This window comes from Columba livia, chromosome 27, assembly GCF_036013475.1.
Source record: "Columba livia isolate bColLiv1 breed racing homer chromosome 27, bColLiv1.pat.W.v2, whole genome shotgun sequence".
Taxonomy (NCBI): domain Eukaryota; kingdom Metazoa; phylum Chordata; class Aves; order Columbiformes; family Columbidae; genus Columba; species Columba livia.
Window position 1 is genome coordinate 1,055,082 of NC_088628.1, and position 20,190 is coordinate 1,075,271.

The 20,190-nt window shown below is 67.4% G+C and overlaps 3 protein-coding genes across 7 annotated transcripts; 1 reads left to right on the forward strand and 2 right to left on the reverse strand.

The window, feature by feature from the left end:
* Window positions 1-146: 146 nt before the first annotated feature.
* LOC135576495 (uncharacterized) lies at window positions 147-3,227 on the reverse strand. Of its 2 annotated transcripts, none has more exons than XM_065042561.1 (3): window positions 3,001-3,227; window positions 1,881-2,409; window positions 147-958 (listed from the first exon to the last, which is right to left on the reverse strand). In XM_065042561.1, exons 1-3 carry the CDS (start codon window positions 3,197-3,199, stop codon window positions 838-840), a joined length of 849 nt encoding a protein of 282 aa, XP_064898633.1. In that variant the 5' UTR covers window positions 3,200-3,227; the 3' UTR covers window positions 147-837. The 2 variants fall into 2 exon arrangements, with proteins under 2 accessions (XP_064898633.1, XP_064898634.1); XM_065042562.1 differs by lacking the exon at window positions 3,001-3,227 and adding an exon at window positions 2,574-2,934.
* A 237-nt stretch (window positions 3,228-3,464) lies between these two features.
* On the forward strand, window positions 3,465-12,885 carry SSBP4 (single stranded DNA binding protein 4). Of its 2 annotated transcripts, XM_065042546.1 has the most exons (18): window positions 3,465-3,707; window positions 4,693-4,765; window positions 4,901-4,962; window positions 5,903-5,987; window positions 8,497-8,586; window positions 9,323-9,403; window positions 9,537-9,596; window positions 9,698-9,764; window positions 9,874-9,944; window positions 10,624-10,691; window positions 10,822-10,867; window positions 10,962-10,997; window positions 11,093-11,147; window positions 11,250-11,320; window positions 11,418-11,496; window positions 11,718-11,746; window positions 12,435-12,536; window positions 12,787-12,885. In XM_065042546.1, exons 1-18 carry the CDS (start codon window positions 3,652-3,654, stop codon window positions 12,814-12,816), a joined length of 1,161 nt encoding a protein of 386 aa, XP_064898618.1. In that variant the 5' UTR covers window positions 3,465-3,651; the 3' UTR covers window positions 12,817-12,885. The 2 variants fall into 2 exon arrangements, with proteins under 2 accessions (XP_064898618.1, XP_064898619.1); XM_065042547.1 differs by lacking the exon at window positions 9,323-9,403.
* A 1,312-nt stretch (window positions 12,886-14,197) lies between these two features.
* Window positions 14,198-18,557, reverse strand: ISYNA1 (inositol-3-phosphate synthase 1). Of its 3 annotated transcripts, none has more exons than XM_065042495.1 (11): window positions 18,404-18,557; window positions 17,420-17,544; window positions 17,167-17,328; window positions 16,858-16,987; window positions 16,591-16,784; window positions 16,351-16,500; window positions 16,058-16,273; window positions 15,817-15,981; window positions 15,624-15,737; window positions 15,333-15,550; window positions 14,198-14,594 (listed from the first exon to the last, which is right to left on the reverse strand). In XM_065042495.1, exons 2-11 carry the CDS (start codon window positions 17,531-17,533, stop codon window positions 14,384-14,386), a joined length of 1,674 nt encoding a protein of 557 aa, XP_064898567.1. In that variant the 5' UTR covers window positions 17,534-17,544; window positions 18,404-18,557; the 3' UTR covers window positions 14,198-14,383. The 3 variants fall into 3 exon arrangements, with proteins under 3 accessions (XP_064898567.1, XP_064898569.1, XP_064898566.1); XM_065042497.1 differs by having other exon boundaries at window positions 18,393-18,546; XM_065042494.1 differs by lacking the exon at window positions 18,404-18,557 and adding an exon at window positions 18,329-18,347.
* Window positions 18,558-20,190: the final 1,633 nt, after the last annotated feature.

Sequence of the window (20,190 nt, forward strand, 5' to 3'; positions counted from 1 at the left end):
TGTCCTTGAGGGTCTTGGTCCCTTGGGACCCCCACTCTGGGGACTTGGGCTCTGGGGGCTCAGGGACTTTCTCCAGGGCCCTCCAGCTTTGGGACAACCACCCCATGTCCTGCGCGGCACTCCCAGCAGACCATGAGCTACGCAGGTAATTTAAGGTAATTAAACCATTTAATGGGGCGTCACGAGGGCTGGAGCTCAAGGGACCCAGGCAGAGCTGTGGGGACACCAGGACAAGCCCTGGGGGTCCCCATGTCCCCAGGCTGCGACCCCCTTGGGCTGCACAGCCCAACAGCGCCAGGCTCAGGGATTTTGCTGAGAGCATTAAAAAGTAAAACGGCGTTTTGTTCCCTTCCCAAAATTGGCAGATTTAGCAGAAAAAGGGGAGGGTGCAGGTGACCCAGTGCCCGGATGTCCCCAACTGCCAAGATGTCCCCAAGTGCACGTGCGCCGTGCAACTCGCCATCAGCAGCCGAAAGGGGAAGAGAAACCGGGGGCCGCGGTCACCCCGCACACCCCCACTTTCCGGGGTGGCCCCACACGTGTCCCCAGCCGAGACGGCTCTGGCAGATGCTGTGACAAGGTGACCCTGCGGTCAGTGGCCACCAGCCCCGCAAAGACACGTTCCCTATGGTGGGAACTGGGGCAAAAGTGGGGGTTGATTAAAATACCCCCCCCTGAGAGAGGCATCCCTGGCAGGATGAGTGCGTGGGGACATGTGTCCCTGTCCCAGCCATGGGGAGTGCCCACCCCCGTGCCCTCTGGGCTGGGGGGACACCAGGGTAGAGTCAGGGGGAGTCAAAGTGTCACCCCCACAGTCCCCCCGGCTCCCCTGGCCCCTCACTGGTCGGGGACAATGTAGACGTCCTCGGGGGGTCTCTGCGTGTTGGCGTAGATGGGCTGGTCCCCGGGGACTGACTCGCTCTCCAGGAAATAGTCATCGTCTGCTGGGACCTGGGACCTGGGGAGGGGACAGAGGGGTGACACTGTGCCTAGGTGATGGGGGGTCAGGGGTGGCCGGTCCCCGATCGGGGACCAAATGTCATGGGGTGGGTCTGAGGATGCGCGTGGGGAAAAGGCCTCAGCCCCAGCAGGTGGCTGGGTCCTGGGGAGGGGACAGCATGGGATCGGAGGCACTGGCGGGGGGTGGCACTGGGGGGGTGGTATGGGACAGCACAGCATGGGATGGGATGGGATGGGATGGGATGGGATGGGATGGGATGGGATGGGATGGATGGGATGGGGTGGATGGGATGGGGTGGATGGGATGGGGTGGGATGGGATGGGATGGATGGGATGGGGTGGGATGGGGTGGGATGGGATGGGGTGGGATGGGGTGGGATGGGATGGGGTGGGATGGGATGGATGGGATGGGGTGGGGTGGGGGGGGGTGGGGTGGGATGGGTTGGGGTGGGATGGGGTGGGATGGATGGGATGGGATGGGGTGGCATGGGATGGGATGGATGGGGTGGGGTGGGATGGGATGGGATGGGATGGGATGGGATGGATGGGGTGGGGTGGGGTGGGGTGGGATGGGGTGGGATGGGGTGGGATGGGGTGGGATGGGATGGGATGGGGTGGGATGGGGTGGGATGGATGGGATGGGATGGGATGGGATGGGATGGATGGGATGGGGTTGGGGGGGGGGTGGGTGGGATGGGATGGGGTGGGATGGATGGGATGGGGTGGGATGGGATGGGATGGATGGGATGGGGTGGGATGGGATGGATGGGATGGGGGGGGGGGGGGGGGGGGGTGGGATGGGGTGGGATGGGGTGGGATGGATGGGACGGCCCAACACGAGCTGGCTGGGTTGGGACACCACGGCACTGTCCAGCCCAGACGGGGAGGGGCCGGGCCCTGTCCCACAGCCGCTCCCTCACCCGTACGGCTCCTCCTGCCACCGCGGCGTCCAGCCCTGGGCAGCACACCGGCTCACAAACACGTTCTCATACTCGGGCGCGGTGCCGGCGTCGCTGCCACCGACCTCATCGCTCCGGCTGATGTAGTGGGGCTGCCCCAGGGCCGCGGGGGGCTCCTGCTTCCCCCACTCCATGCCGGCAGAAGCCGCTTTCCTCCTCCGGTAGCAAACCACGGCGGTGACCACCAGCAGCACGGCCACCCCGCCGGCCGCCCCGGCCACCCCGGCCACCAGCCCCACGCTGCCCCCGCACTCCCGGGCGTGAAAATCGGTGACATTGAGGAGGTGGCCCTGGGCCGTGAGGCAGTGGCAGGGGGACACGGTGCAGTTGTGGGGGGCGCAGGAGCAGGGGGCCGGGACGCTGCCCAGCGCGTCGCAGCCCCACAGCAAAGCCAAGGGCTGCAGCAGCAGCAGCAGCAGCAGCAGAGGGGACGTGGGGTGACACATGGGGGCTCCAGGGTGACCCATGGCCCCTCCACCCCGCCAGGCGCCTGGGGGAGAAACAGGGGGGTCAGCAACACCCGCCCGCGCGGATCCCCAACTCCCCCTCCCAGTGCAAACCAGCACAGCTCAGTCTGGCAACCCCCGCTCCCTCTCGCCCCCCGGGGTGCAGGGGGTGACTCGCTGCCCCCTCAGCCTCAGCACCCCAACTTGCCTGCACTCCGGCCGCCTCTCTGGCGCAGGCGGGGGTGCGGGAAGAGGAACAGGCGGGTCCCAATGTCCCGTGTCACCCTGCCAGGGCGTCACCGGCCCCGGGGGGGGCAGGGGGCAGTACCCCCCTCCTCAGCACCCTTCCGGCCCCCCGGCCCTCTCCGGGGTGCTGCTCCGAGCCCCCGAGCCGCGCTGGGGCTGCTCCCGGTCCGGGGTCCGTGCGTGGGGGTGTCCGTGGTCCCTGGGTGTCCCCACCCCGCTGTTCTCCATGGCCGCATCCCCCCGTGTCCGCCACTCCTGTCAGTGTCCCCCAAGGCCACCACGTTCGTGTCCCTCCTCCCATGTCCGTGTCCCTCCGTGCCCACCCTCTCACGTCCCTGTGTCCACCCTGTCCACGTCCGCCCCCTGGTGTCCGTGTCTCCCCCTCTCACATCCACGGCCGCGTGCCCATCGTGTCCGTGTCCATCCCCTCGTGTTCGTGTCCACGCATGTCCACCCCTCCACATCCGTGTCCCTCCGAGTCCCGCCTCCTGTCCGTGTCCCCCTTGTGTCCACCCCCTCGTGTCTGTGTCCCTCCATGTCCACCCCCTCGTGTCCGTGTCCCTCTGTGACCACCGTCTCCGTATCCATCCCCCCCTCCTCTCCGTGTCCCCCCGTGTCCCCTATCTCCGTGCCCACTTCCCCCTGCCCCCGTGCACCTCCATGTCCCCCGCTCGCCTCCGTGTCCCCCCTCTCGTGTTCGTGTCCCGCTGTGTCCACATCCATCCCCTCGTGTCCCTGTCCCACCGCGCGCCTCCTTTCTCCTCCATCCCCGGGTGTCCCCACCACCACGGGCCCCGCTGCCATCGCCCTTTTAAGAGCGGCAGGCGCGGGCGGGGGGGGGCGGGCGGTGTTGCTGGAACAGCCGCGCGGGGGGAGGCGGCGGCGCGCGGGGACCCCCGGCCCGGCGCGGCGGTTTCAAGCTCCCCCGCGGGTGCGCGGCCGGAGCCGCCGGGGCCGGGGCCGGGGCCGGGATGGCGGCGGGGGGGAACCGGGAGCGGGACCGGGGCCGCTGACAGCCGGGACCGCGCCGCCGCCCCAGCATGTACGCCAAGGGCAAGGGCTCCGGCGTGCCCTCGGACGGCCAGGCCCGCGAGAAGTGAGTGCGGCGGCGGCGGGGGGCGGGAGCGGGGCCGGGGGGCGCGGAAGTTTGCCGGGGCGGCCGCCGGGGGAGCGGGGACGGGACGGGAGGTTGGGGGGGTCGGAGGGGCGGGCGGACCCCCCCGCGGCCCCGCCCCGCCGGGAAGCACCGGCAGCCGCCGCGGGGCAGCGGGAGTCGGCGGGTTCGGCCGGACAGCGGGGCCACCGGGAGACGCGATGTCCCCAGGGCAGCGGGGGCGGTGATGTCTACCCGGGCAGTTCCCCGGGGCACCGGGGGCGGTGATATCTACCCGAGCAGTTGCATCCCTGGGGCACCGGGGGCGGTGATGGTCCCCCCGGCCGTTCCATCCCCCTGGGCACCGGGAGCGTGAGCCCGCATCCCGGCGCTGTCCCCGTCCCCACCGGGGCTTGAGGCCACCGTTGTCCCTGGCGGGGGCTTCATCCATCCCGGAGCCCGGAGGCTGCAGCCCCCCATGGTCCCCTCAGGCCCGGCCACCCCCGGGGGTCCTCTTTCCCGCTGCCAGGGGGTGATGGAGCACCGGGAACAGCGTCCCCCGGAGGGTCCCCAACCAGGGGACACCCAGGCTGTCACTCACCCCTCAGCCACATTGCGCGTGGGATGTGTCACCCGTCCCTGACTCATCCCGGCGATGAGAACCGGGGTGGCCCCCCCCGGACATGGGGCCACTTGCTGTGGGCTGGTGTCACCCGTGGGACTCGCTGTCATCGTGATGCCCGTGGGGGGTCCCTTGCCGGGAGGTGACGTCGAATCCCCCTTGTTAATTCTGCACTTATTTAACGGGGGCTCCATCCTGACCGTCCCCCGGTGTCACTCGGGGTCCCCCCCTTTTTGGGTATGTGGGATGGGGTGTCACTGTCCCGCTCTGCTGCGGGGATGCTGTCGCTGCAGCAGGGGCACCCTGGGGACAGTGGGTCCCCGGGGGTGGCCGTGACACCCCGTCCCTGTCCCCGTGTCCCCGCAGGCTGGCTCTGTACGTCTACGAGTACCTGCTGCACGTGGGGGCCCAGAAATCAGCGCAGACCTTCCTGTCGGAGGTAAGCGGGGGGGGCAGCACCTCCCGGCCCCCCAGCCCATGGATTTGGGGCTCTGCAGTCCCCCCAGAGCCGATCCCCGGGGTGTCAGGCCTGGGAAGGCGATGCCTGACCCCCCCCCCGTCCCCCTCTCCGCAGATCCGATGGGAGAAGAACATTACGCTGGGGGAGCCCCCCGGCTTCCTGCATTCCTGGTGGTGGTGAGTTGGGGGGGGGGCTGGGAGTGGGATTGGGCCCCCCCTCACCTCCCCATAGTTCTGGTGCTGGGATTGGGACCCCCCCCCATCCCCATGCTGCTGCCACATCACTTTGTACCCCATAAACCTGCCGCTCTGCTTTTCCCATCAGCGATTTCGGGGGGGTACATCCCCACCCCCCGCCTGGCCCCTCCAGATGGATCCAATTTGGCACCAAGCGTGGGGCGAGGGGGGGGTCCCAGCCCACGGCTGGAACCCCCGCACTGGGGGGGCCCCACCAGAGCACCCTGAGGGGGGCGATGTTGATGCTGGGGGGCGCGGGGGGTCAAACTGGGGGTGTCACCCCAGCTGGTGGGTGCAGGATGTGGCCGTGCTGGGCGCCGCGGTGCCGCCGCATGTGGCCATTTCCAATAAATGATTAGTTGGTGATTTACTGGGGGGGGGATGACACGGTGCTTTCCAGGCCTTTAACCCTCCCACTGCCAGTGCCCGGCCACTGCACCCCAAATCCGGGGGGGCACCCAGAAATAGCACTGGGACACACATCCACACACCCACCAGCCCCTCCTCTGTCCCGTTCCCACCTCAACACCCGGGGGGGGGCACGGGCGGCCGGACCCCCCCATCCCGCCCGGGATGCTGCAGCCTGATGTAAAGTCCCAGGAATTTGGGCTCCGGCCGTAGCGACCGTTTCCAGGGAAAACAGGCGGCAGCGCCGGAGCCGGGAGGCCCCGCCGCACCGGGGTGGGGGGACACACGGACAGACAGACATCGCTGTCGCCCCAGCCATCACCGCCCCCCACCCTCTAGCCATCATTGACACGAGCGTGAGCGGGCTCAGCGACAGCGGGGGGTGCGCTGGGGGGCACAGGGGGGGATGGCGGTGGGGGAGAAACACAGGGATGGGTGTTGGGGGGTCCTGACCTGTTGTCCTCGCCTCCAGCGTCTTCTGGGACCTGTACTGTGCTGCTCCCGACCGCCGGGAAACCTGTGAGCACTCCAGCGAGGCCAAAGCCTTCCATGACTATGTGAGTACTGGGGGGCTCTGTGCCCCCCCCGACGCTGCCCCCTGTCAGTGAGACCCCCCGTGCCGAGGACCCGGCGGTGGGGGGGTTAATGCCCGTGCTGCCAGCCCTGGCCTCGCCGGCACGGCCTGACCTATTTTGCAGGGCAGCGTCGGGGGGGTAATCCCTGCGGCCCTGGCTCAGCCCCCCACCCGGGGACCCCAGCTTGCCCCCATGTGCCCATCCCCGCCATGGGGACAGGGGCCACCCCCCTATCCAACCCCATCCCACAGCATGGGCAAAGTAACAGGCTCTCGCTTGCCAACCGGAGGCACGCTGGTGGGGTTGGGGTCTCCCCCACCTCACCCTGTGCCCAGGGGTCACCACGGTCCTGGGACTTGGTGACGCCCCCCCCTCACCAGTGTGACCCCCCCGCCCCCAACCAGCAGCTCCACTGCTGATCGCTGCCTTGGGCGAGTTAATCATTGGCACAGAGTCAACAGCCCGCGGGGCTGCGGGTGCGTGGGGGGACACGGGGGGTGGCAGGAGGGGAACCGGGTCCTGGGGCAGCAGGGTCCAGTAGTGGGGGGGGACTGGGGGACACCGTGCTCCAGGATGGGGGCGGTTCTGGGGCCCAGGGATGCAGGATGCTGTGGGGTCCACAGGGATGTGGGATGCAGGATGCTGCAGGATGCTGTGGGATGTGGGATGCAGGGTGCTGTTGGATGCAGGATGCTGTGGGATGCGGGATGATGCAGGATGCAGGATGCTGTGGGATGCAGGGATGCGGGATGCTGCAGGATGATGTGGGATGCGGGATGATGCAGGATGCTGTGGGATGCAGGATGTTGCAGGATGCTGTGGGATGTTGTGGGATGCAGGATGCTGTGGGGCAAACGGTGCTGTGCCTCGGGGGATGCTGTGGGGGCTGCAGAATGCTGTGGTTTCCATGGTACCGGGGGATGCCGGATGCTGCGGGGTCCCCACTGCTGGGGGATGTGGGGTGCTGGGGACACGCGCTGCCCTGGGGCTTGGGCTGCTGGGGGACATGAGAGTCCCCGGGGGACACGGTGCCTCCCACCCTCTCCCTATCCCACTGCAGCGGGGCCAGAGCTGCTCCCACCCGCACCCTGCCAGGGTGCTCAGCACCCCCAGGAGCACCAATCCGGGGGGGGTTGACCAGGCCACCTGTCACCACCGCAGGGACAGTGGGTCCACATGGGTGCGTGTGGGCACGCATGTGCCTGCGCCAGCAGCGCGGGGGCTGCCGGGGCTGCAGCAGGGCCCCCCCCTCGCCACCCCCGGCCCCCAGCGCGGCACAGAGCTGATTTCCATGCTGGAATTAATGAGGCTGCCGGTGCGGTGACGCCGGGGACGTGGCGCGGGTCAGGCCGCGTTGCCATGGCAGTGCTGCCTGGCAGGCAGAGCGGGGACCGCTGCGAGGGGAACCACAGCTCCCACCCCCCCACATTGCACCCCATGACACAGCCGTGTCCCTATGCCGGTGCCAAACCTGTCCCCATGGTGCAAATCAGGCCTCCCTGGTGTGGGGCGGGTGGCCCTTGCCGCCCCCATGGCTGCTGTTTAGCCACCCCCACTCGAGGTGCATGGGGACCCCACCATGAGCATCGTTGGGACAGGGACGCCCCCATCACTGGGGGGGTCTGGCCTGTACATGGCAGCAGGGAGAGCAGTGACAGCAGCATTTTGGGGTCCCCCGCCACGGTACGGAGGTGTGGGGACCCCCCCAGCCTGCATCCCACTTGTCCCCCCCATCCTGTTTTCTTTCTCCTGACCTTGAGGCTGCAGGAGGAGCCGAAACTCCCCCACCTGTTGCCATGGCAACTCTGCATTTCTGAGTGGCGGGGGGGCCCCAATTCGGTCCCACCATGGTGGGGGGGCAGCACATTGCCTGTGCTGCCCCCCCAGGCAAAGCTGTGACCCATGTGCATGGTGCGATGCGTGACCCATGGGACCCTCCCCTTTCCCCTCAACCCCATTCCCACCCCAGCAGCACCCATGGGTGCCCCCACCCCGTCCCCCACACTGGGTGATGCCCCTTTCAAACGCAGCCAGGGCCCCTTCTCCCTGCAGGGCTGGGGGGGCCGTGGGGCAGCGGGGGGCCCCCCGGGTGGAGGGGGCAGTGCGAGGTCCCCCCCTTTCTCCTCCCCTCCAAATTGAAACCAGTTGTGGCGGAGGGGCCGAGCCGGAAAACCGGCACATTCCTTCTCTTAACAGCTCCCCCCGGACGAGGCCGGCAGGCGAGGGGGGGCCGGGGCCCCCTGCCTGAGCCCCCCAGCCCCCACGGGGTCCCCCCAGGCGCCTGGCCTCACCCCCCCAGCCCCCCCAGTTTGGTTAGGAGGGGCTGGCACCGGGTTCTCCCCGCGCTGCCCTCTTGCTCGCACAGGGTTTGCTTGGGGTCACCGCGGTGGTTTCATGGCTGCTTGGGGACATGGGAACAAGGTGGCCCCGGGGCTGTGGGGGGGTCTGTGCAGACCGCCCCCCCCGGTGCTGAGCTCTCCTCTCCCCACAGAGCGCGGCAGCGGCGCCCAGCCCGGTGATGGGGAACCTGCCCCCCGGCGAGGGGATGCCGGGGGGGCCCATGCCCCCCGCCTTCTTTCAGGTACCTGTCCACACCGTGCGTGGGGTCTGGGGGGAGCTCGGTGGTCACAGGGGTGTCATCCTGCCTGTGCACGTGTGTGTGGGACTGTCCACGTGTGAGCTGGCGTGTGCACGTGTGTGTGTGCAGGTATGTGCACGTGTGTGTGTGCACATGTGTGTACGTGTGTGTGCACGTGTACATGTGCAGGTATGTGCGCGTGCACACACGTGAGCACGGTGTGTTGGGGTGTGGGGTCCGAGTGTGCACGTGTGTCCCTGCAGAGCTCTGCGTGATGCAGGCGTGTGCACGGGCACCATGAGTGTACAAAAACGTGAGTGTGAGCACAGGTGTGTGTGTAGATGTATATGTCCGAGAGCACACGTGTACGTATATGTGCAAACACATGTATGTGAGAGCGCACACGTGTGTGTGTGCAAACTTGTATGGGTGAGAGCACATGTGTGAACACACGTGTGCCAGCCCTCATGCGTGCCAGGCTCCATTGTGCCCCAGTTGTGCTCCCCCCATGTTTGCACGACCTTACCGTGTGCACACGCCCGTGCCCCGTATGTGTGCAGCCGGTGGGGGGGTTACACAAGCCAGACCCCCCAGCACAGCCAGACACCCCCATCCCCCTGGTGCTGCCCTCTCCAGCCCCATGTGCCCCCCAACACCCCCCACTGGGGTGCTCCCCCGGGGCCGCTGCACCCCCTCCCCAGGCCCCCCCGCCCATAACCGTGTTTTATTTCTCTTGAAGGGACCCGCGGGCTCTCAGCCATCGCCCCACGCCCAACCTCCGCCCCACAACCCCCCCCCCATGCTGGGGCCGCACAGCCAGGTAAGGCCGGGCACAGCCCGGCTGCCCCCTCCCAGTGCCCACAGGAGAGCCCCGCACCCCCCAGCCCCCCCAGGGTGACACCGCAGCCCCCCCAGCCCCGGTTCCCCCCCCTCTAATGCTCCCTCTCTTGCAGCCCTTCATGTCCCCCCGCTACCCTGGTGGCCCCCGGGGTCCCCTCCGGATGCCGAACCAGGTGAGGATCTGACCCACCCCCCTCTCCCAATGCCAAAATGGGTGCAGACCCCTCTGGGTGGGGTCCTGCAGCACCCTGACCTGTGTCCCCCCCGCCCGCAGCCCCCCGTGGGTGTCCCCGGCTCCCAGCCGCTGCTGCCCAACGCCATGGATCCTGCACGGTCACAGGGTGAGTCGGGGGGTCCCTGTCCCCGTGTCCCTTTCCCCCCACACTTCCCAGGTTGCGGGGGGGGCGGTGCTGAGGGGTCTCACGCCTCCCCCCCAATTCCTGTGCACAGGGCATCCCGGCATGGGGGGCCCGATGCAGCGCATGAACCCCCCGCGAGGCATGGCCGGCATGGCCCCCCAGGTGAGGGGACGGGGATGTGGGGACAGGGTTACGGGGATGGGGACAGGGATACAGGATGGGAATGGGGTTGGAGACAGGGATACAGTGATGGGAATGGGATTTGGGATAGGGATACAGGGACAGGAATGGGATTTGGGACAGGGATACAGGGACGGGAATGGGGTTGGGGATAAGGACGGGGACAGGGAGACAAGATGGGAATGAGGATACGGGATGGGAATGGGATTTGGGACAGGGATACAGTGATAGGGACAAGGATATGGAATGGGAATGGGATTGGGGACAGGAATGTGGGGATGGGGTTGGGGATACAAGATGGGAATGGGATTTGGGATAGGGATACAGGGATGGGAATGGGATTGGGGACAGGGGTACAGGGATAGGAATGGGATTGGGGACAGGGATGGGGACAGGGATACAAGATGGGAATGGGATTGGGGACAGGGATACAGGGTGGGAATGAGGATATGGGAGGGGATTGGGATTTGGGACAGGGAAGGGGACAGGAATAGAAGGTTGTGAATGGGATTTGGGACATGGATACAGGAATGGGATTTGGGACAGGGATACAGGGTGGGAATGGAATTGAGGACAGGGATACAGGGATGGGGCTGGGAACAAGGAGACAGGGTGACAGGGTTGGGGACAGGGATGTCACTGATCCCCGCTCTCCCCGCAGACCTACGGCAGCGGGATGCGTCCCCCCCCCAGCTCGCTGGCCGGCCCCGGCATCCCCGCCATGAACATGTAAGGAACCAGCCCCCCCATGTCCCCCAGCCCCAGTGCTGGGCAGGGGGAGCTGGGTGGCTGCGCAGGGTCGGGGGGACACCGGCAGGACCCCCCCCTTCCATCCTCAACTGTCCCCATTGCCTTGCAGGGGCCCTGGTGGCCGCGGGCCCTGGCCAAACCCCAACGCCAACTCTGTAAGTCACGGGGGGGACACCTGGAGGGACTGGGGACATGGGGGTGCTGGCGCTGTGCCCCCCCCATGCTGACCCCCTCCTTGTGTCCCCGCAGATCGCCTACTCCTCCTCGTCCCCTGGGAACTATGTGGTGAGTATTGGGGTGCATGGCCGGGGGTGGGGTCAGTGCTGTGGCAAACCCGCTGTGGCCCCCCCAAAACCCACCTCTTTCCTCTCCCCACCCAGGGCCCTCCCGGGGGTGGTGGCCCCCCCGGCACCCCCATACTGCCCAGCCCGGGAGGTGAGTGTGCGCGGGGACGAGGTGCAGAGGTGGGGGACATTGCAGGGGAGGGGGGAATTTGGAGTGCCACCCTCACCCCCCCAACATGTCCCCCCCCACCAGACTCCACCAACTCCAGTGAGAACATGTACACCATGATGAACCCCATTGGGCCCGGAGGGAACCGGCCGAACGTGAGTGACGGGGATGGGGGGCTATGGGGGGGGAGGCGGTGGGAGGGGTTTGACCCCCCCCCCCAATCCATTTTTCACCCCCCCCCTTTTCTTCCAGTTCCCGATGGGGCCTGGACCAGAGGGGCCCATGGGTGCCATGAGCGCGATGGAGCCGCATCACATGAACGGATCATTAGGTGGGTGCACCGCCCCGCACCCAAAACCCCGCTCTGGCCGTGGGGGGGGGGTTCTCCTGCCCACCCCCCCGCACCTGGGCGTGTCCTCAGCCCCGTGTGGCCTCGTCCCACGGCCCGTGAGCTCCATCTGCGGGCGGCCGCGCTGCGTGCAGGGCCCGCCATGGCGGGGGGGGGGAACATGCGGTGGGGGGGGCACTAACGCGCTGCTGTCACCCCCGCAGGCTCCGGGGACATGGACGGGCTGCCAAAGGTGGGTGTGGGGACCCTGATCCCCGTGGGTGGGGACCCCCCCTGCACTGGGATCCCCCCCCCTGCACTGGGACCCCCCCCTGCACTGGGACACCATTTATTGAGACTCCATGTACACTGAGACCACCTCCCATTTACTGGGCCCCCCCACATTGATTGGGACAAACCCATTAATTGGGACACACCCCCTCTCTATTTATTGGCACACACCTTTTGATTGGGACACACCCATTGATGGGGACACCCCCCTCCCTATTTATTGGGACCCCATTTACTGGGATCTCTCACTATTTTTTGGGACCTCATTTACTGGGACGCCACCCCATGCACTGGGACACCCCCAAATAATTGGGACCCCCCCGCCATTTACTGGGACCCCCATTTATTAGGACCCACCCCCATGCACTGGGACCCCCTGCTATTTATAGGGACGCCCCCATTTACTGGGACCCCATTTATTGGGACCCCCCCATGCACTGGGACCACCCGCTATTTATTGGGACCCCATGCACTGGGACCCCCCCTGATTACTGGGACCCCATTTACTGTCCCCTCATGCATTGAGACCCCCCGTCGCCATGCACCAGGACCCCATGCACCAGTCCCACCCCCCCTACCCCAGGACCACACCCCCCCCCCCCCCCAGTTCCCCTCCCCTGCTAACATTTGTTTTTCTTCCCCACCCCCAGAGCTCCCCCAGTAACCTGGGGGCCCTGAGCAACCCCCCCGGCACCCCCCGGGACGACGCCGAACTGAGCAGCAATTTCTTAAACCCCTTCCAAAGCGACAGCGTAAGGGACCCCCGGGAGGGCCGGCGGCGAGGGCGGGGGGCCCGGGGGGGGCGTGGCAGCCGGGGCCGGGGGGGGTCGACACCCAAATCCCTATGGCAAAACGACCCCCCCACCCCCATTCCAGCGGGGGGCTCTTCACCTTGGCCGAGCGGCCGGGAGGCATGAGGTGTGGGGGGGGGCAGTGGTGTTTGTGCCCCCCCCCGTGTGCCCCCTCATCCCGTTAACCCTCCGGTGTCTCCGCTCTCTCTAGTACTCGCCCAGCATGACAATGAGCGTGTGAGCCCAGCGCCGAGGCCGCCGACAGCCAGACGAGAGAAAACAATTAATAATAATTACCGACACCCCCCCGCAGCCCCCCCAGCAGCCCCCCCCCAAACACTAAACGAGAAGAAAAAAATTAATAATAATTATAAATAAGTCATGTGACTTATTGACTGCCCACCCCCCTCCGGGGAGGGACCCCCCCCAAGCACTGGGACTCCCCCCCCCACCAACACAGACTTCCCCCCTCTCCCCGTGTGGGGGCAGGTGCTGGAGTGGGGGGCACAGATTGGGGGGTTTTGACCACCCCTCTGCCTTGTGTAGGGGGGAGGTGATTTTTTTTGGGGGGGGGGGAGGGGGGGCGGGGAGGGGGGTGTTCATGGCACTGTGCCTCCCCCATGGCAGGCAGCGGCAGGAGGAGGATTTTTGGGGGGAGGTGGGGGTCCACGGCATTGTGCCCCCACCCGGCCTGGCCTGCTGCCCGACTGGGGCACATGCACTTAATTACAATTAGCTGGAATGCTAATGAGCGATGCCCCCCCACCCCCAATCTGTGTGGGGTGCTCACCCCCTCCCAGTTCTCCCAGTGCCCTACTGGGCATCCATGCCCCCCCCTTACCACAAGGGGGGGGGTCCATAGCCACCCCCCAGCCCTGCCAAAACCCCGGGGCGGGGGGGGGGGCTGTCCTGCCAGCACAGCCCCCCCAAAGCCAGGGGCACCCCAGGTTGTGCTGGGGAGGGGGGCCCAAGCCATACCCCCCCGTGGAGCACTCCCCCCCCGCTGTATAGGGCAGGCCCCAGTGCAGAGAGCAGCCCCCCCAGCCGCGGGGGGTTCCCGGCCCCCCCGCCCCGTCTGTGTGCTCAGCCAGCACTGTGATCCCCGGCCCCCCCTCCCCGAGCGCCAGACCGGGCCCCCCCCCTGCCCCCCCCCCAATAGGGACCACTTGTAAAACTTTAATATGAAGGAATTTTTTGTGTGTTTTTCTTTCTTTTTTGTTTTTTCCTCTTTTATAACAGAAAGGACCTCAGCACCCCCACCCCCCCCCACCCGCCCAAACCACCGCGGCGCACCCCCCCCCCCCCCCCTCCCCAAACCCTGTACAGCCCCCATAGTCGTTCTGTGTAGGGACCCCCTCCTTTCTAGTCCCTTTAGAGCCCTTGTTGCTTCTCAAACCAAACGCGGGACCCCCCCCAAAAAAAAAGAAAAAAAGAAAAAAAAAAAAAGAGAAAAAAAAAGAAAAAAAATTTAAAAACTCTCCCAAAAACAACAAAAAATCCCCCCCTCCCGTCCCCCCATCAATAAATGTAAGTTGATTTTTTTCAGAAGGCGCCGGCGTTCGGCTCTCGCTTCACCCGGGGCTGGGGGGGGGGGGCACAAGGAACCAGGCGAGACGGGGGGAGCACGTGGTGTGTTCTGGGTTTATTTGCGGGTACAAAGCTTCACAGTTTCGAGTTCGGAGCCGGGGGCACCCAAGTGCTGGGGGGCGGGGGGGACACGGGTCGCGGGTGTGTCCCCCCCCCAGCCCCTAAATCCACCCCCACCACCCCCTAAAAAGCTGCTATGAAATACAAACAGGTGCCCGCCCTTAGTCGGCCCCGTCGACGTGCAGGGGGGGGCCCGGCCGGGGGGGGGCGCTGGGGCTGGGGTGCCCGTTGAGCTGGGTGGCCTCCGGTGTCTTTTTGGGGGCGAGAGGGCAGGCGGCCCCCCCTGGACAGAAGCGCTTGGGGTTGGGGACCGGCCGCTGCATCTTGTGCTCCAGCAGCATGTGGTTCTGGGGGGGCAGCCCCAGACAGGCCCTGGGTGGGGGGAGGAAAAAAGAGGGGGTGAGGGGTGGGCACCCCAGCACTGGGGATGGAACTGGGCACCCTGTGTGCTGGGAGACACTGGGACACATGGGGAACACCATGCATGTGATACTGGGACTCACTGGGAGCCCCATGTATCAGGCACTGGGACCCACTGGTGTTGGGGAGTCCCCTGGGCACTGGGACCCACTGGGAAGCCCATGCACTGGGACACACTGGTGGCACAGGCACCAAGCACCAGTACCCACCAGTACTGGGCACCAGGATCTACTGGTGCTGGGCACCCACAGGCACTGGGACCCACTGGTGATGGGCACTGGACGTGCTGGTGGCACAGGCACCAAGCACCAGTACCCAACAGTATTGGGCACCCAGAGGTACTGGGACCCACTGTTGTGGGGCACCCATGGGTACTGGAAGCTACTGATGTTGGGCACTGGGACCTACTGGTGTTGGGCACCTATGGGCACTGGGACCCACTGGTGTTGGGCACTGGGACCCAGTGGTGTTTGGCACTGGGACCCTCTGGTGCTGGGCACCCGTGGGCACAGGGCACCCACAGGCACTGGGACCCACTGGTGTTGGGCACCTATGGGCACCGGGACCCACTGGTGTTGGGCACTGGGACCCACTGGCCCGTGCCTGTCAAGCACAGGGACACCTCCACAAGCAGGGGCAGGGGGCGGGTGGGAGGTGACCCCCCAGGGCCAGGATCCCCCTCCGCGGTACCTGAGGATGTTCTCGATGCAGCTGCGCTGGCGGAACAGCGCGTTGACCACGGGGGTGCCCTCGGGGACCAGCGGGGCCTTGCAGAGGAAGGCGACGATGGAGAGGACGCTGTGGAAGCCCTGGAACTCGGGGTCCCCCTCAGTACAGAAGCTGATGCGCTGGCACAGCTCGGTCAGGATGGCCAGGTCCAGGATGATGGGGCTGGCCAGCAGCGAGTCCTGCGAGGGGCACACGGGGGTGAGTGACCCACCAGGGATGTGCCACCCCCCCCCCCCGGGGACACCCACGCACCTCACACGTGTTGTGGATGACGATGGTGTTGGTGCCGCCCATCATGATCTCCGACGTGTACTCATCCAGCGCGCGCTTGCTGTCCCCCACGTAGGGCACGTACTTGATCACCACCTGCCAAGCGACCCCTCGTCACCACCCTGTCCCCCCGTCCCGTTGTCATTGCATGTCCCCAACCTGGCCCCCAACTCACGCAGTGGTCAGGCTTGTCCTCGGGGCCGTAGAGGATGGGGTTGGCCTGGACCGTGTCGTCCACCACGTTGCTCTTGGAGATCTCCTTGGAGCGAAACTGCTGTGGGGCCGAGAGGTTCTTCCCGTCATTGTTCCCCAGGTGGTTGTAGCTCACGATGGATGTTGTCTGGGTGGGGGGTGCAGACAGGTCACCCCATGTCACAGGCAGGTCCCCCACCTTGGGCCACCCTGTCCCCACATACCTTGAGTCCGGCGCCCACCAAGAAGTCCACCAGCACCGACTTGAGCTTGGTCTGACCCGACTTGAAGTCGTCGCCGCAGATGAAGACGCGGCGCTGGGTGGCCAGTTCCACAGCCCCCGGCACGAAGGTGTTTTGGGGGGAGCCGTTGATGTAGGCGCAGCCCTCCAGGATGCTGGCCACCGCGAAGAGCGTGGACGGGGACACCTCCAGGCCTTGCTGTGGGGACACAGGGAGGCTCAGCACCACCAGGGTGGCCATGTCGCCATCCCCGCTCCCCTCCCCTGTCCCCTGACCTCGATGGCCCGCAGCAGGTTGTCGGCGGTGTCGTTGAGCCCTGGTGTGACATCGCAGAAGCGCTCCGTGTTGGCCGTCCAGAGGACGATGACTTTGTCCACCCCGCTGGTCTCCTTGAAGTCCCGGATGTCCCTGCGGATCTGCTGCACCTGGGATGCCACCCAAAGGGGACACATCAGCGCGCTGGCGTCCCCCTCATTACCTGTGTCCCCCCTCCAGCATCACCACCCCGCCAGGACCTGCTCAGCCATGGACCCGCGCAGGACGTTGTCTGCTCGCTCCTCCTGGTTGGCGGCAATGAACTCGGGGATGTAGATGGAGGGTCGGGGCTTCATCTTCTCCAGGTAGGGCCAGAGCTGCTCCTGCAGCGGCCAGTCCAGCACCTCCGCCCGCCGCATGGCCTCGGCCAGGTTCAGCGAGGAGATGTCCCAGCCTGGGGACACAGGGTGACCAACCACTCAGGGTCCCCCCATGCCAGCGCCAGGTCCCCCCGGAGTCTGACCTACCATCAAAGACGATGTCGTTGGGGTGCACCATGGGCAACAGGTCTCGGAAAGGCACGTAGACATCACCAGTGGGGCCGGTGCCCAGGCAGACAGTGGAGGCTTGGAGCAGGGACCCATAGTAGTTGGCTTTCTGCCATGGAGAACGTGAGGATGAAGCCACCAGCACAAGAGGGTCCCCAGCTCCCCCAAAACAGGGGGCTGGAGTTGCAGATCACCTCCATAGGAGCAGGGTAAAACTGGGGTGCAGGATCCAGGTGGAGAAGGGAGCAGCCGAGCTCTGTGTCACCATCCCCACCATGGGACACCCACCTTGCGCCCCGTCTTGGTCATCCAGGACAACCCCAGCTTGTTGGCCAGCACGGCCGCCGTCACCGTCGTCCCGTTGTTGCCCCCCCAGCCCACCAGCATCACCCCCAGGCGAGGGACCTGCCGCCCCGTCCGGAAGGTGAAGCGGGTGGAGCACGGCCGCACCTGCAGAGCCGCAAGGGTGACAGAGAAGAGGGGACACGTGGGGACGAGCAGAACCGGCGCCGAGCCCCCCCCGCCAGCCCCTCATCCCCACCTTGGTGACGCCGTTCTCGGTGCAGACGTGCACGGTGCTGTACGTGTACTTGGCCTCGATGAAGTCCTTGCTGTACGTGACGTCGGGGCTCTCCACAAGGAATGTCTCTGCCATTGTTCCCGGAGCTGGAATAGAAGGAAATGGGTGTCAGCCCCGCAGGCCTGGCACGCCGGGCCCCCGGCCCCCCGCCCTGCCGGCCGCCGCTCGCTGCCAGGCTGTGCCGCCGGTGGGGACCGCTGGCTCCGTGCCCCGCGGCCTCCCAGCGCGGTGGCAGCGGTGGGGCGGCGGTGGGGCGGCCACCGTGTCCCCTTCCCACGGGGGGGTGATCGCCCTGGACCCCTCCCCGAGCTCGGGAACTTACTGAGAGCCCAGCGAGCCAGGAGGGTGCAGGGTCCCCGTCCTGCTACGGGACTGTCCCTGCTGTCCCCTCCCCGGAGGTGGCAAGGCATAGGGGACAAGGGATGTACCCAGGGGACATGGGGTGCCCCTGTACCCCAGGGTGGCAGAGGGGGACACGTGGGGGACAAGCGGTGCAGGGGATTTGGGGACGGGGCTGCCCTACACCCTGGGGCGACAGAGGATGTGGGGGACCTGGTGACACGGGCTGTCCCCGCTCCCCGGAGTGGCACAAGGGATATGGGATAAGGGCTGTCCCTGCACCCTGGGGTGGCAAAGGGCACAGGGGACACGGGGACAGGGCTGTCCCAGAGGTCTGAGGTGGCAGAGCATGCAGGGGACACGGGGACACGGGATGGCCCTGCACGCTGGGGTGACAGAGGGGACACGGGGACAAGCGCTGACCCCGCCGTGTCCGGAGCCACACGATCTCGGGGGCGGCCCCGCTCCCCAAGGACCAAATCCCATCCGGACCGCCCCTGCCTTCCCCGCGGGCACCCACCGGACACCCACCGGACACCCCCACCGGACACCCCCACCGGACACCCCCACCGGGCAATAACTGGACACGACTCACCGGACACTCACCGGGCCGCGCTGGAGCCGCTGCCGGTGCCGGTGCTGCCCCGCGGGGGATGATGCGATCGTGGCCGCGGCCGCCCCGGCTCCCGCCGCTTAATCGGCTCCCAGGACCCGCCCCCCTTGCCGGCCCCGCCCACCCCAACCGCCCCCGCCCGCACGTGCCCCGCCGCCCCCGCGCCCCCCCGCGCGCTCCCCGTTGTCCCGCGGCAGGTGCGGGGCGGCCCCGGGTCCCGCCGGCGGCTCTTCCCGGGGGGGTCCGGGAGGTGAAGGCGGCGGGAGCGGCCGCTGACCCGGGAAGGGGAAGTGGCGCCGGGCCCGGGGCCCGGGACGGGACCGGGGGGTCCCGCCGCCGCCTTCCGGCCATTGAGTGTCCCCAGCCAGCGGCTTCCTGCACCCTGCGCCTTCCCACGGGCACCGGCCCACGGGCACCGGCCCGCGGCGCTGCTCCCACGGTGCTGCCAGACCCGCCCCGCCACCGGCATCCCGGCACCGCTGTCCTGCGGTCCCCGGCACCGCAAAGCCACCAGCACCCCGGAGCCCCTGGCACCCCAAAGCCGCCGGCGTGGGCATCCTTGCACCGGTGTCCCGCAGCCAAGGGCACCAGCATCCCAGAGCCCTCAGCACCCCAAAGTCCCCGGCACCCTGCTGCTGGCAGCATGAGCATCTCAGCCCTGGCACCCTGCAGCCCCTGGCACGGGCACCCCAAAAAACATGGCACCAGCACCCTGGCACCCCAGAGCCGCTGGCAGCCTGCAGCCCCTGGCACGGGCACCCCAAAGGTCACGGCACCAGCACCCTGCAGCTCCCCACATGAGCACCCCAGAACCTCTGGCATCTGCACCCCAGTATCCTGCAGCCCCCAGTGTGGGCACCCCAAAAACCACCTTGGCACCCCAGAGCCTCCGGCACCCTGCAGCCCCTGGCATGGGCACCCCAAAGGTGGTGGCAGTGGCAGCCTGCAGCCCCCCGTGTGCACCCCGCATTGCCCCGCAGCCCCCACCCCGCTGCACCCCACATCTCAGCCATGGGAGCGGGGAGAAGAAAGCAGCGAGGGGCCGGGGCTGGCACCCCGCTCCGCCACCCCCCGCGGCTCCGGCCGCCTTTCAATGGGCAGGACCCGCTTCAAAGGAGCCCCCGGAGCAGGAGCAACGCCCGGGCGGGTCCCGGCCCCTTCCCCACCCTCGCTCCCCGCAGACGTGGCGAGGACAGCTCGGCTCCGCGCACCGCCACCCACCGCCCGCCCGCGGCCCCGGCTCCGCGGGGGACGTTGGCATCGCCACCCGCCCTCCTGGCAGCCGGCGGGACGGGACCCACCGGGGACAACGCCGGGGGCACCTGCCGGGAGCGGGGGGCGGCGGTGGGGAGAGGCGGCGGTGGGCACGGGGGTGCCGGGGGGGCCGCGTCCGGCCCCTTTGGCCATGGAGGAACAATGATCCCTTGGTGCCGGGCTGGAGGACAAAACGAGCCCCGCGCTGGAATGCCAGTGCCTCAGCAAATTATTGAAACAAAAATAACATTTCTTTGTACAATAATCCTGGGGCGGGGAGGGTCCGGGCGGCGCTGCCAGGGGCCCAGAACTGGTATTTTTCCACTGCTTTTCCTTTTTTTTTTCTCTCTCTGCCCCCCTCCCATAACTCCCACCATTGTTCCTTCCCCCACTCCCTTCCCACTCCTCCCACGCTCGGCACCGCATGAGCGGGGGCTCCCTCGTTCCCCCCCCGCTCGCCCAACGCGCTCATGGGCCGCGAGCCCGGGCCGCCCGCCCAAAGCGCCTTCGCTCCCCAGCTGCCGGG

Excerpts from the sequence above, each read along its gene's own strand:
- LOC135576495 (XM_065042561.1), bottom strand. The coding sequence starts at position 3,199 with ATGGATACGGAGACGGTGGTCACAGAGGGACACGGACACGAGGGGGTG. Across the intron at positions 2,410-3,000 it reads ATGGGCACGCGGCCGTGGAT|GCGCCTGGCGGGGTGGAGGG; the intron begins GTGAGAGGGGGA and ends TTTCTCCCCCAG. Across the intron at positions 959-1,880 it reads TGGCAGGAGGAGCCGTACGG|GTCCCAGGTCCCAGCAGACG; the intron begins GTGAGGGAGCGG and ends TCCCCTCCCCAG.
- SSBP4 (XM_065042546.1), top strand. The coding sequence starts at position 3,652 with ATGTACGCCAAGGGCAAGGGCTCCGGCGTGCCCTCGGACGGCCAGGCC. Across the intron at positions 4,766-4,900 it reads CGCAGACCTTCCTGTCGGAG|ATCCGATGGGAGAAGAACAT; the intron begins GTAAGCGGGGGG and ends CCCTCTCCGCAG. Across the intron at positions 5,988-8,496 it reads CCAAAGCCTTCCATGACTAT|AGCGCGGCAGCGGCGCCCAG; the intron begins GTGAGTACTGGG and ends CTCTCCCCACAG.
- ISYNA1 (XM_065042495.1), bottom strand. The coding sequence starts at position 17,533 with ATGGCAGAGACATTCCTTGTGGAGAGCCCCGACGTCACGTACAGCAAG. Across the intron at positions 16,785-16,857 it reads CAACGACATCGTCTTTGATG|GCTGGGACATCTCCTCGCTG; the intron begins GTAGGTCAGACT and ends CTGTGTCCCCAG. Across the intron at positions 15,982-16,057 it reads TGGTGGGCGCCGGACTCAAG|ACAACATCCATCGTGAGCTA; the intron begins GTATGTGGGGAC and ends CCCCCCACCCAG.